The sequence below is a fragment of the Hypanus sabinus genome, chromosome 13 (assembly GCF_030144855.1).
Source record: "Hypanus sabinus isolate sHypSab1 chromosome 13, sHypSab1.hap1, whole genome shotgun sequence".
NCBI lineage: Eukaryota > Metazoa > Chordata > Chondrichthyes > Myliobatiformes > Dasyatidae > Hypanus > Hypanus sabinus.
The window spans coordinates 45293059-45305972 of NC_082718.1; the positions used below are offsets into that span (position 1 = coordinate 45293059).

General features: G+C 40.3%; 1 protein-coding gene across 1 annotated transcript in view; it reads right to left on the reverse strand.

Annotated features, from left to right (window-relative positions):
• LOC132403360 (mucin-2-like) overlaps window positions 1–12914 on the reverse strand; it is a 68517-nt gene that overhangs the window by 31767 nt on the left and 23836 nt on the right. Inside the window, exons 13-17 of the mRNA XM_059986780.1 lie at window positions 11899–12414; window positions 9235–9642; window positions 6535–6978; window positions 3871–4278; window positions 1063–1614 (exon numbers count right to left, since the gene is read on the reverse strand). Of these exons, the coding sequence (XP_059842763.1) occupies window positions 1063–1614; window positions 3871–4278; window positions 6535–6978; window positions 9235–9642; window positions 11899–12414 (2328 nt within the window). The remainder of the gene's footprint in view (window positions 1–1062; window positions 1615–3870; window positions 4279–6534; window positions 6979–9234; window positions 9643–11898; window positions 12415–12914) is intronic.

Here is a 12914-nt window from a genome sequence, read left to right on the forward strand (position 1 = left end):
AGAAACAGAAAGTCAGGAAATCAGTTACCATAATATAAATCATCTACTGTCACAGGACTTGGCATTAGAGCTTCAGACTTGTTGCTCACTGTTTTAGTCTAAGTGGAAGTGATGAATGCACTGAAGAACCTTTTCATTATTGATCCTAAGGAAGTTTGAGCTTTGTGTGACAGCAGGAAGCTCAAAAGCGGTGCATCTTAATGTTCTCAGTACACAGAAATTTACCTAGATAACTAATGGGGTACTATACTTGGGCACTGGCAATACTCTAGGAGGAAAGGGAAATAACATGTGATCTACCAGCTGTTATCCAGGCACATACAGATGCTGAATATCAACAGGTTGTTTTATTTTCTGAACAGAGAGATATTCCACAAAAGCAAGTTGCTAACTCACAAGAGGAGGATTTAAACATGACATTCAGTAAGTTTTCTTAGCACAGCTCCATAAAGTTGCAACAAGATTTCCATTACTTGTGTGTCATACACCAGCCCCCATAGGAAAGCTAACAGATCATATGCCTTTCAAATTGCTTACAGGATCTCATCCTCTTTTTGCGAAAACACACTCATAGCACCACACATCAAAGCCTCAACATTATTGTTCAGACAGGTGGCAGTCAAGGTAGCAGGGAAGAAACACATGTGATTAGGGGTATGCCTGCCATTTCAACCCTTGGCCTGGAGGCAGAAACAATGCATAACCGTTGGAGTACTGACGGGTGCACAATCTTCTTTAAAGAGTCACAACTTCAGGATGGAGATTTTTTGGAGTGGTTAGTGAACTTCTGAAACTTTCGATTGCTTTTGAGTCTAAATTATTGGATATTTTTAAGGTTGAAATGACTTGAGCATTGGATAAACCAGCAATCTAATATCTTGGGGATCAAGCAGAAAATGGACTTGGAAAGACCATACCATATACACACCTGAGATTCACGCAAGGGTACACTTGTAACTGTATCACGTTCAACAGATATACAAACTGTTCTGCTGTTGCCACTATCCCTGTCCATCATTGTGCTTCCTCCCACATATACATGCACTTTTCACCCAGACTTACGTGTTGTGGTTGGTGTTGTTGTTGTTGGTGTTGCTGTTGGTGTTGTGGTTGAAATAGTTGTTGAGCTGATGGTTGGAGTTGTGGTTGAAATAGTTGTTGAGCTGATGGTTGGAGTTGTGGTTGAAATAGTTGTTGAGCTGATGGTTGGAGTTGTGGTTGAAATAGTTGTTGAGCTGATGGTTGGTGTTGTGGTTGAAATAGTTGTTGAGCTGATGGTTGGAGTTGTGGTTGAAATAGTTGTTGAGCTGGTGGTTGGAGTTGTGGTTGTTGACGTTGTACTGAAAAGGACACAACATACTCTAATTTCATAGTCAGAGCACATGAGTTCATCGGATGATGGAATGCATGTAAGTCCTTCAGGCAAGCCACATTTCACATCGTTACTTGTTTCAGAGATTGATTTGTTTGGGGATCTAACAGATTGACATTGTATATTACTAGGTCTGTCACTGGGATTACAGAGACCCTCTGGTGATTCATGATCTCCTCTGTTTGTTGCATTGGGTTCATTGCTATTTTTCCAAGATGACCAATAACCCGCACAAGGAATTGCTGCAAAGCAAAATGGAAGAAGTATTAGGTCTAGTGAAGGATCATCTGAAATGCAGCCACTGTTCTAATGTTTGAAAGTTACTTGTTCATTTGCATTTGTCAAGAATCGAAAAATAGCCATGAAATTAAACAAACTGAAATCTCCTGTCCTACTTTGCAAATTTTTATTTTCTAACTGTAAAGTCAGGCTTGCAATTAATTTGTGATCACAATTTCTTAATATTGTATATATCCTGCAAGGAGCAGGTTCTGTTTATATAGACATCAAAAGACACCGCTTGATATGGTAATCATACTTCAACAGTACTGCAATGAGTGGCATCTAGAATAAATGTGAATGATAAGAAAGATCATTTATTTCAAGCTGGAGGTAGGGGAATCTGGCTACACTGTTCATATAAATGAATGTATAAGCACGCATATCATATTTATAGAGAAGACAGAGACGATAGAGAAATGCTCCTCTTATGGGATGAGGAAAGGCAAGGAGACCTGCAGCGACCCTGATAACTACAACTGTGAGAAGTGCATCCAGATGCAGCTCCTAACAAACTGCGTTAAGGAGTAGGAGCTGCAATTATCTGAATTCAGATAGGTCAGGAGGCTGAAGGGGTGATAGATACAACATATATATAGAGGTAGTTACACCCAAGGTGCAGGATACAGGAAAATGGGTGACAGTCAGGATGGGGAAGAGGCTTAAGGAGGCAGTGCAGAGAAGTCCTGCGGCCATTCCCCTCAGCAACAGGTATACCTTCAAGGGGGGGATGAACTAACAGAGGAAAGTCGCAGTGGTCAGGTGGTCGGAACATTGGATCAACCATGATGAAAGGGCAGAGCAGACTCAATGGGTCAAATGGTCTAATTCTGCTCCATTATCATATTTAATAATATTCTAAAAGTTCACTCATATGTTGGAGTGTCCAGAAAACAAGCATTCTTAACACAGAGATGGTCTCAGCAGCACAGAAATGTCGGCCTAGACAATGCGCTCGTTCTCAAGAATGGATCAGCAAAGAGAATGTATAATGTTATTTGAAGAAGGAAATTCAGTATGACAAGTATGGTTTATAAAGAGGATCCAGAGGATGGGGCATGTTTTGATTTCTGGAAGACATTCAGTAAGATAGCACATAAAAGGTTATTGTGAGAAAAATCCCATGGCATGGGTATGGTTAGAGACAGGCAAGCGGCAGAAACAGAAAGTCAGGAAATCAGTTACCATAATATAAATCATCTACTGTCACAGGACTTGGCATTAGAGCTTCAGACTTGTTGCTCACTGTTTTAGTCTAAGTGGAAGTGATGAATGCACTGAAGAACCTTTTCATTATTGATCCTAAGGAAGTTTGAGCTTTGTGTGACAGCAGGAAGCTCAAAAGCGGTGCATCTTAATGTTCTCAGTACACAGAAATTTACCTAGATAACTAATGGGGTACTATACTTGGGCACTGGCAATACTCTAGGAGGAAAGGGAAATAACATGTGATCTACCAGCTGTTATCCAGGCACATACAGATGCTGAATATCAACAGGTTGTTTTATTTTCTGAACAGAGAGATATTCCACAAAAGCAAGTTGCTAACTCACAAGAGGAGGATTTAAACATGACATTCAGTATGTTTTCTTAGCACAGCTCCATAAAGTTGCAACAAGATTTCCATTACTTGTGTGTCATACACCAGCCCCCATAGGAAAGCTAACAGATCATATGCCTTTCAAATTGCTTACAGGATCTCATCCTCTTTTTGCGAAAACACACTCATAGCACCACACATCAAAGCCTCAACATTATTGTTCAGACAGGTGGCAGTCAAGGTAGCAGGGAAGAAACACATGTGATTAGGGGTATGCCTGCCATTTCAACCCTTGGCCTGGAGGCAGAAACAATGCATAACCGTTGGAGTACTGACGGGTGCACAATCTTCTTTAAAGAGTCACAACTTCAGGATGGAGATTTTTTGGAGAGGTTAGTGAACTTCTGAAACTTTCGATTGCTATTGAGTCTAAATTATTGGATATTTTTAAGGTTGAAATGACTTGAGCATTGGATAAACCAGCAATCTAATATCTTGGGGATCAAGCAGAAAATAGACTTGGAAAGACCATACCATATACACACCTGAGATTCACGCAAGGGTACACTTGTAACTGTATCACGTTCAACAGATATACAAACTGTTCTGCTGTTGCCACTATCCCTGTCCATCATTGTGCTTCCTCCCACATATACATGCACTTTTCACCCAGACTTACGTGTTGTGGTTGGTGTTGTTGTTGTTGGTGTTGCTGTTGGTGTTGTGGTTGAAATAGTTGTTGAGCTGATGGTTGGAGTTGTGGTTGAAATAGTTGTTGAGCTGGTGGTTGGAGTTGTGGTTGTTGACGTTGTACTGAAAAGGACACAACATACTCTAATTTCATAGTCAGAGCACATGAGTTCATCGGATGATGGAATGCATGTAAGTCCTTCAGGCAAGCCACATTTCACATCGTTACTTGTTTCAGAGATTGGTTTGTTTGGGGATCTAACAGATTGACATTGTATATTACTAGGTCTGTCACTGGGATTACAGAGACCCTCTGGTGATTCATGATCTCCTCTGTTTGTTGCATTGGGTTCATTGCTATTTTTCCAAGATGACCAATAACCCGCACAAGGAATTGCTGCAAAGCAAAATGGAAGAAGTATTAGGTCTAGTGAAGGATCATCTGAAATGCAGCCACTGTTCTAATGTTTGAAAGTTACTTGTTCATTTGCATTTGTCAAGAATCGAAAAATAGCCATGAAATTAAACAAACTGAAATCTCCTGTCCTACTTTGCAAATTTTTATTTTCTAACTGTAAAGTCAGGCTTGCAATTAATTTGTGATCACAATTTCTTAATATTGTATATATCCTGCAAGGAGCAGGTTCTGTTTATATAGACATCAAAAGACACCGCTTGATATGGTAATCATACTTCAACAGTACTGCAATGAGTGGCATCTAGAATAAATGTGAATGATAAGAAAGATCATTTATTTCAAGCTGGAGGTAGGGGAATCTGGCTACACTGTTCATATAAATGAATGTATAAGCACGCATATCATATTTATAGAGAAGACAGAGACGATAGAGAAATGCTCCTCTTATGGGATGAGGAAAGGCAAGGAGACCTGCAGCGACCCTGATAACTACAACTGTGAGAAGTGCATCCAGATGCAGCTCCTAACAAACTGCGTTAAGGAGTAGGAGCTGCAATTATCTGAATTCAGATAGGTCAGGAGGCTGAAGGGGTGATAGATACAACATATATATAGAGGTAGTTACACCCAAGGTGCAGGATACAGGAAAATGGGTGACAGTCAGGATGGGGAAGAGGCTTAAGGAGGCAGTGCAGAGAAGTCCTGCGGCCATTCCCCTCAGCAACAGGTATACCTTCAAGGGGGGGATGAACTAACAGAGGAAAGTCGCAGTGGTCAGGTGGTCGGAACATTGGATCAACCATGATGAAAGGGCAGAGCAGACTCAATGGGTCAAATGGTCTAATTCTGCTCCATTATCATATTTAATAATATTCTAAAAGTTCACTCATATGTTGGAGTGTCCAGAAAACAAGCATTCTTAACACAGAGATGGTCTCAGCAGCACAGAAATGTCGGCCTAGACAATGCGCTCGTTCTCAAGAATGGATCAGCAAAGAGAATGTATAATGTTATTTGAAGAAGGAAATTCAGTATGACAAGTATGGTTTATAAAGAGGATCCAGAGGATGTGGCATGTTTTGATTTCTGGAAGACATTCAGTAAGATAGCACATAAAAGGTTATTGTGAGAAAAATCCCATGGCATGGGTATGGTTAGAGACAGGCAAGCGGCAGAAACAGAAAGTCAGGAAATCAGTTACCATAATATAAATCATCTACTGTCACAGGACTTGGCATTAGAGCTTCAGACTTGTTGCTCACTGTTTTAGTCTAAGTGGAAGTGATGAATGCACTGAAGAACCTTTTCATTATTGATCCTAAGGAAGTTTGAGCTTTGTGTGACAGCAGGAAGCTCAAAAGCGGTGCATCTTAATGTTCTCAGTACACAGAAATTTACCTAGATAACTAATGGGGTACTATACTTGGGCACTGGCAATACTCTAGGAGGAAAGGGAAATAACATGTGATCTACCAGCTGTTATCCAGGCACATACAGATGCTGAATATCAACAGGTTGTTTTATTTTCTGAACAGAGAGATATTCCACAAAAGCAAGTTGCTAACTCACAAGAGGAGGATTTAAACACGACATTCGGTATGTTTATGGAGCACAGCTCCATAAATTTGCAACAAGATTTCCATTACTTGTGTGTCATACACCAGCCCCCATAGGAAAGCTAACAGATCATATGCCTTTCAAATTGCTTACAGGATCTCATCCTCTTTTTGCGAAAACACACTCATAGCACCACACATCAAAGCCTCAACATTATTGTTCAGACAGGTGGCAGTCAAGGTAGCAGGGAAGAAACACATGTGATTAGGGGTATGCCTGCCATTTCAACCCTTGGCCTGGAGGCAGAAACAATGCATAACCGTTGGAGTACTGACTGGTGCACAATCTTCTTTAAAGAGTCACAACTTCAGGATGGAGATTTTTTGGAGTGGTTAGTGAACTTCTGAAACTTTCGATTGCTTTTGAGTCTAAATTATTGGATATTTTTAAGGTTGAAATGACTTGAGCATTGGATAAACCAGCAATCTAATATCTTGGGGATCAAGCAGAAAATGGACTTGGAAAGACCATACCATATACACACCTGAGATTCACGCAAGGGTACACTTGTAACTGTATCACGTTCAACAGATATACAAACTGTTCTGCTGTTGCCACTATCCCTGTCCATCATTGTGCTTCCTCCCACATATACATGCACTTTTCACCCAGACTTACGTGTTGTGGTTGGTGTTGTTGTTGTTGGTGTTGCTGTTGGTGTTGTGGTTGTAATAGTTGTTGAGCTGATGGTTGGAGTTGTGGTTGAAATAGTTGTTGAGCTGATGGTTGGAGTTGTGGTTGAAATAGTTGTTGAGCTGGTGGTTGGAGTTGTGGTTGTTGACGTTGTACTGAAAAGGACACAACATACTCTAATTTCATAGTCAGAGCACATGAGTTCATCGGATGATGGAATGCATGTAAGTCCTTCAGGCAAGCCACATTTCACATCGTTACTTGTTTCAGAGATTGATTTGTTTGGGGATCTAACAGATTGACATTGTATATTACTAGGTCTGTCGCTGGGATTACAGAGACCCTCTGGTGATTCATGATCTCCTCTGTTTGTTGCATTGGGTTCATTGCTATTTTTCCAAGATGACCAATAACCCGCACAAGGAATTGCTGCAAAGCAAAATGGAAGAAGTATTAGGTCTAATGAAGGATCATCTGAAATGCAGCCACTGTTCTAATGTTTGAAAGTTACTTGTTCATTTGCATTTGTCAAGAATCGAAAAATAGCCATGAAATTAAACAAACTGAAATCTCCTGTCCTACTTTGCAAATTTTTATTTTCTAACTATAAAGTCAGGCTTGCAATTAATTTGTGATCACAATTTCTTAATATTGTATATATCCTGCAAGGAGCAGGTTCTGTTTATATAGACATCAAAAGACACCGCTTGATATGGTAATCATACTTCAACAGTACTGCAATGAGTGGCATCTAGAATAAATGTGAATGATAAGAAAGATCATTTATTTCAAGCTGGAGGTAGGGGAATCTGGCTACACTGTTCATATAAATGAATGTATAAGCACGCATATCATATTTATAGAGAAGACAGAGACGATAGAGAAATGCTCCTCTTATGGGATGAGGAAAGGCAAGGAGACCTGCAGCGACCCTGATAACTACAACTGTGAGAAGTGCATCCAGATGCAGCTCCTAACAAACTGCGTTAAGGAGTAGGAGCTGCAATTATCTGAATTCAGATAGGTCAGGAGGCTGAAGGGGTGATAGATACAACATATATATAGAGGTAGTTACACCCAAGGTGCAGGATACAGGAAAATGGGTGACAGTCAGGATGGGGAAGAGGCTTAAGGAGGCAGTGCAGAGAAGTCCTGCGGCCATTCCCCTCAGCAACAGGTATACCTTCAAGGGGGGGATGAACTAACAGAGGAAAGTCGCAGTGGTCAGGTGGTCGGAACATTGGATCAACCATGATGAAAGGGCAGAGCAGACTCAATGGGTCAAATGGTCTAATTCTGCTCCATTATCATATTTAATAATATTCTAAAAGTTCACTCATATGTTGGAGTGTCCAGAAAACAAGCATTCTTAACACAGAGATGGTCTCAGCAGCACAGAAATGTCGGCCTAGACAATGCGCTCGTTCTCAAGAATGGATCAGCAAAGAGAATGTATAATGTTATTTGAAGAAGGAAATTCAGTATGACAAGTATGGTTTATAAAGAGGATCCAGAGGATGTGGCATGTTTTGATTTCTGGAAGACATTCAGTAAGATAGCACATAAAAGGTTATTGTGAGAAAAATCCCATGGCATGGGTATGGTTAGAGACAGGCAAGCGGCAGAAACAGAAAGTCAGGAAATCAGTTACCATAATATAAATCATCTACTGTCACAGGACTTGGCATTAGAGCTTCAGACTTGTTGCTCACTGTTTTAGTCTAAGTGGAAGTGATGAATGCACTGAAGAACCTTTTCATTATTGATCCTAAGGAAGTTTGAGCTTTGTGTGACAGCAGGAAGCTCAAAAGCGGTGCATCTTAATGTTCTCAGTACACAGAAATTTACCTAGATAACTAATGGGGTACTATACTTGGGCACTGGCAATACTCTAGGAGGAAAGGGAAATAACATGTGATCTACCAGCTGTTATCCAGGCACATACAGATGCTGAATATCAACAGGTTGTTTTATTTTCTGAACAGAGAGATATTCCACAAAAGCAAGTTGCTAACTCACAAGAGGAGGATTTAAACATGACATTCAGTATGTTTTCTTAGCACAGCTCCATAAAGTTGCAACAAGATTTCCATTACTTGTGTGTCATACACCAGCCCCCATAGGAAAGCTAACAGATCATATGCCTTTCAAATTGCTTACAGGATCTCATCCTCTTTTTGCGAAAACACACTCATAGCACCACACATCAAAGCCTCAACATTATTGTTCAGACAGGTGGCAGTCAAGGTAGCAGGGAAGAAACACATGTGATTAGGGGTATGCCTGCCATTTCAACCCTTGGCCTGGAGGCAGAAACAATGCATAACCGTTGGAGTACTGACGGGTGCACAATCTTCTTTAAAGAGTCACAACTTCAGGATGGAGATTTTTTGGAGAGGTTAGTGAACTTCTGAAACTTTCGATTGCTATTGAGTCTAAATTATTGGATATTTTTAAGGTTGAAATGACTTGAGCATTGGATAAACCAGCAATCTAATATCTTGGGGATCAAGCAGAAAATAGACTTGGAAAGACCATACCATATACACACCTGAGATTCACGCAAGGGTACACTTGTAACTGTATCACGTTCAACAGATATACAAACTGTTCTGCTGTTGCCACTATCCCTGTCCATCATTGTGCTTCCTCCCACATATACATGCACTTTTCACCCAGACTTACGTGTTGTGGTTGGTGTTGTTGTTGTTGGTGTTGCTGTTGGTGTTGTGGTTGAAATAGTTGTTGAGCTGATGGTTGGAGTTGTGGTTGAAATAGTTGTTGAGCTGGTGGTTGGAGTTGTGGTTGTTGACGTTGTACTGAAAAGGACACAACATACTCTAATTTCATAGTCAGAGCACATGAGTTCATCGGATGATGGAATGCATGTAAGTCCTTCAGGCAAGCCACATTTCACATCGTTACTTGTTTCAGAGATTGGTTTGTTTGGGGATCTAACAGATTGACATTGTATATTACTAGGTCTGTCACTGGGATTACAGAGACCCTCTGGTGATTCATGATCTCCTCTGTTTGTTGCATTGGGTTCATTGCTATTTTTCCAAGATGACCAATAACCCGCACAAGGAATTGCTGCAAAGCAAAATGGAAGAAGTATTAGGTCTAGTGAAGGATCATCTGAAATGCAGCCACTGTTCTAATGTTTGAAAGTTACTTGTTCATTTGCATTTGTCAAGAATCGAAAAATAGCCATGAAATTAAACAAACTGAAATCTCCTGTCCTACTTTGCAAATTTTTATTTTCTAACTGTAAAGTCAGGCTTGCAATTAATTTGTGATCACAATTTCTTAATATTGTATATATCCTGCAAGGAGCAGGTTCTGTTTATATAGACATCAAAAGACACCGCTTGATATGGTAATCATACTTCAACAGTACTGCAATGAGTGGCATCTAGAATAAATGTGAATGATAAGAAAGATCATTTATTTCAAGCTGGAGGTAGGGGAATCTGGCTACACTGTTCATATAAATGAATGTATAAGCACGCATATCATATTTATAGAGAAGACAGAGACGATAGAGAAATGCTCCTCTTATGGGATGAGGAAAGGCAAGGAGACCTGCAGCGACCCTGATAACTACAACTGTGAGAAGTGCATCCAGATGCAGCTCCTAACAAACTGCGTTAAGGAGTAGGAGCTGCAATTATCTGAATTCAGATAGGTCAGGAGGCTGAAGGGGTGATAGATACAACATATATATAGAGGTAGTTACACCCAAGGTGCAGGATACAGGAAAATGGGTGACAGTCAGGATGGGGAAGAGGCTTAAGGAGGCAGTGCAGAGAAGTCCTGCGGCCATTCCCCTCAGCAACAGGTATACCTTCAAGGGGGGGATGAACTAACAGAGGAAAGTCGCAGTGGTCAGGTGGTCGGAACATTGGATCAACCATGATGAAAGGGCAGAGCAGACTCAATGGGTCAAATGGTCTAATTCTGCTCCATTATCATATTTAATAATATTCTAAAAGTTCACTCATATGTTGGAGTGTCCAGAAAACAAGCATTCTTAACACAGAGATGGTCTCAGCAGCACAGAAATGTCGGCCTAGACAATGCGCTCGTTCTCAAGAATGGATCAGCAAAGAGAATGTATAATGTTATTTGAAGAAGGAAATTCAGTATGACAAGTATGGTTTATAAAGAGGATCCAGAGGATGTGGCATGTTTTGATTTCTGGAAGACATTCAGTAAGATAGCACATAAAAGGTTATTGTGAGAAAAATCCCATGGCATGGGTATGGTTAGAGACAGGCAAGCGGCAGAAACAGAAAGTCAGGAAATCAGTTACCATAATATAAATCATCTACTGTCACAGGACTTGGCATTAGAGCTTCAGACTTGTTGCTCACTGTTTTAGTCTAAGTGGAAGTGATGAATGCACTGAAGAACCTTTTCATTATTGATCCTAAGGAAGTTTGAGCTTTGTGTGACAGCAGGAAGCTCAAAAGCGGTGCATCTTAATGTTCTCAGTACACAGAAATTTACCTAGATAACTAATGGGGTACTATACTTGGGCACTGGCAATACTCTAGGAGGAAAGGGAAATAACATGTGATCTACCAGCTGTTATCCAGGCACATACAGATGCTGAATATCAACAGGTTGTTTTATTTTCTGAACAGAGAGATATTCCACAAAAGCAAGTTGCTAACTCACAAGAGGAGGATTTAAACATGACATTCAGTAAGTTTTCTTAGCACAGCTCCATAAAGTTGCAACAAGATTTCCATTACTTGTGTGTCATACACCAGCCCCCATAGGAAAGCTAACAGATCATATGCCTTTCAAATTGCTTACAGGATCTCATCCTCTTTTTGCGAAAACACACTCATAGCACCACACATCAAAGCCTCAACATTATTGTTCAGACAGGTGGCAGTCAAGGTAGCAGGGAAGAAACACATGTGATTAGGGGTATGCCTGCCATTTCAACCCTTGGCCTGGAGGCAGAAACAATGCATAACCGTTGGAGTACTGACGGGTGCACAATCTTCTTTAAAGAGTCACAACTTCAGGATGGAGATTTTTTGGAGTGGTTAGTGAACTTCTGAAACTTTCGATTGCTTTTGAGTCTAAATTATTGGATATTTTTAAGGTTGAAATGACTTGAGCATTGGATAAACCAGCAATCTAATATCTTGGGGATCAAGCAGAAAATGGACTTGGAAAGACCATACCATATACACACCTGAGATTCACGCAAGGGTACACTTGTAACTGTATCACGTTCAACAGATATACAAACTGTTCTGCTGTTGCCACTATCCCTGTCCATCATTGTGCTTCCTCCCACATATACATGCACTTTTCACCCAGACTTACGTGTTGTGGTTGGTGTTGTTGTTGTTGGTGTTGCTGTTGGTGTTGTGGTTGAAATAGTTGTTGAGCTGATGGTTGGAGTTGTGGTTGAAATAGTTGTTGAGCTGATGGTTGGAGTTGTGGTTGAAATAGTTGTTGAGCTGATGGTTGGTGTTGTGGTTGAAATAGTTGTTGAGCTGATGGTTGGAGTTGTGGTTGAAATAGTTGTTGAGCTGGTGGTTGGAGTTGTGGTTGTTGACGTTGTACTGAAAAGGACACAACATACTCTAATTTCATAGTCAGAGCACATGAGTTCATCGGATGATGGAATGCATGTAAGTCCTTCAGGCAAGCCACATTTCACATCGTTACTTGTTTCAGAGATTGATTTGTTTGGGGATCTAACAGATTGACATTGTATATTACTAGGTCTGTCACTGGGATTACAGAGACCCTCTGGTGATTCATGATCTCCTCTGTTTGTTGCATTGGGTTCATTGCTATTTTTCCAAGATGACCAATAACCCGCACAAGGAATTGCTGCAAAGCAAAATGGAAGAAGTATTAGGTCTAGTGAAGGATCATCTGAAATGCAGCCACTGTTCTAATGTTTGAAAGTTACTTGTTCATTTGCATTTGTCAAGAATCGAAAAATAGCCATGAAATTAAACAAACTGAAATCTCCTGTCCTACTTTGCAAATTTTTATTTTCTAACTGTAAAGTCAGGCTTGCAATTAATTTGTGATCACAATTTCTTAATATTGTATATATCCTGCAAGGAGCAGGTTCTGTTTATATAGACATCAAAAGACACCGCTTGATATGGTAATCATACTTCAACAGTACTGCAATGAGTGGCATCTAGAATAAATGTGAATGATAAGAAAGATCATTTATTTCAAGCTGGAGGTAGGGGAATCTGGCTACACTGTTCATATAAATGAATGTATAAGCACGCATATCATATTTATAGAGAAGACAGAGACGATAGAGAAATGCTCCTCTTATGGGATGAGGAAAGGCAAGGAGACCTGCAGCG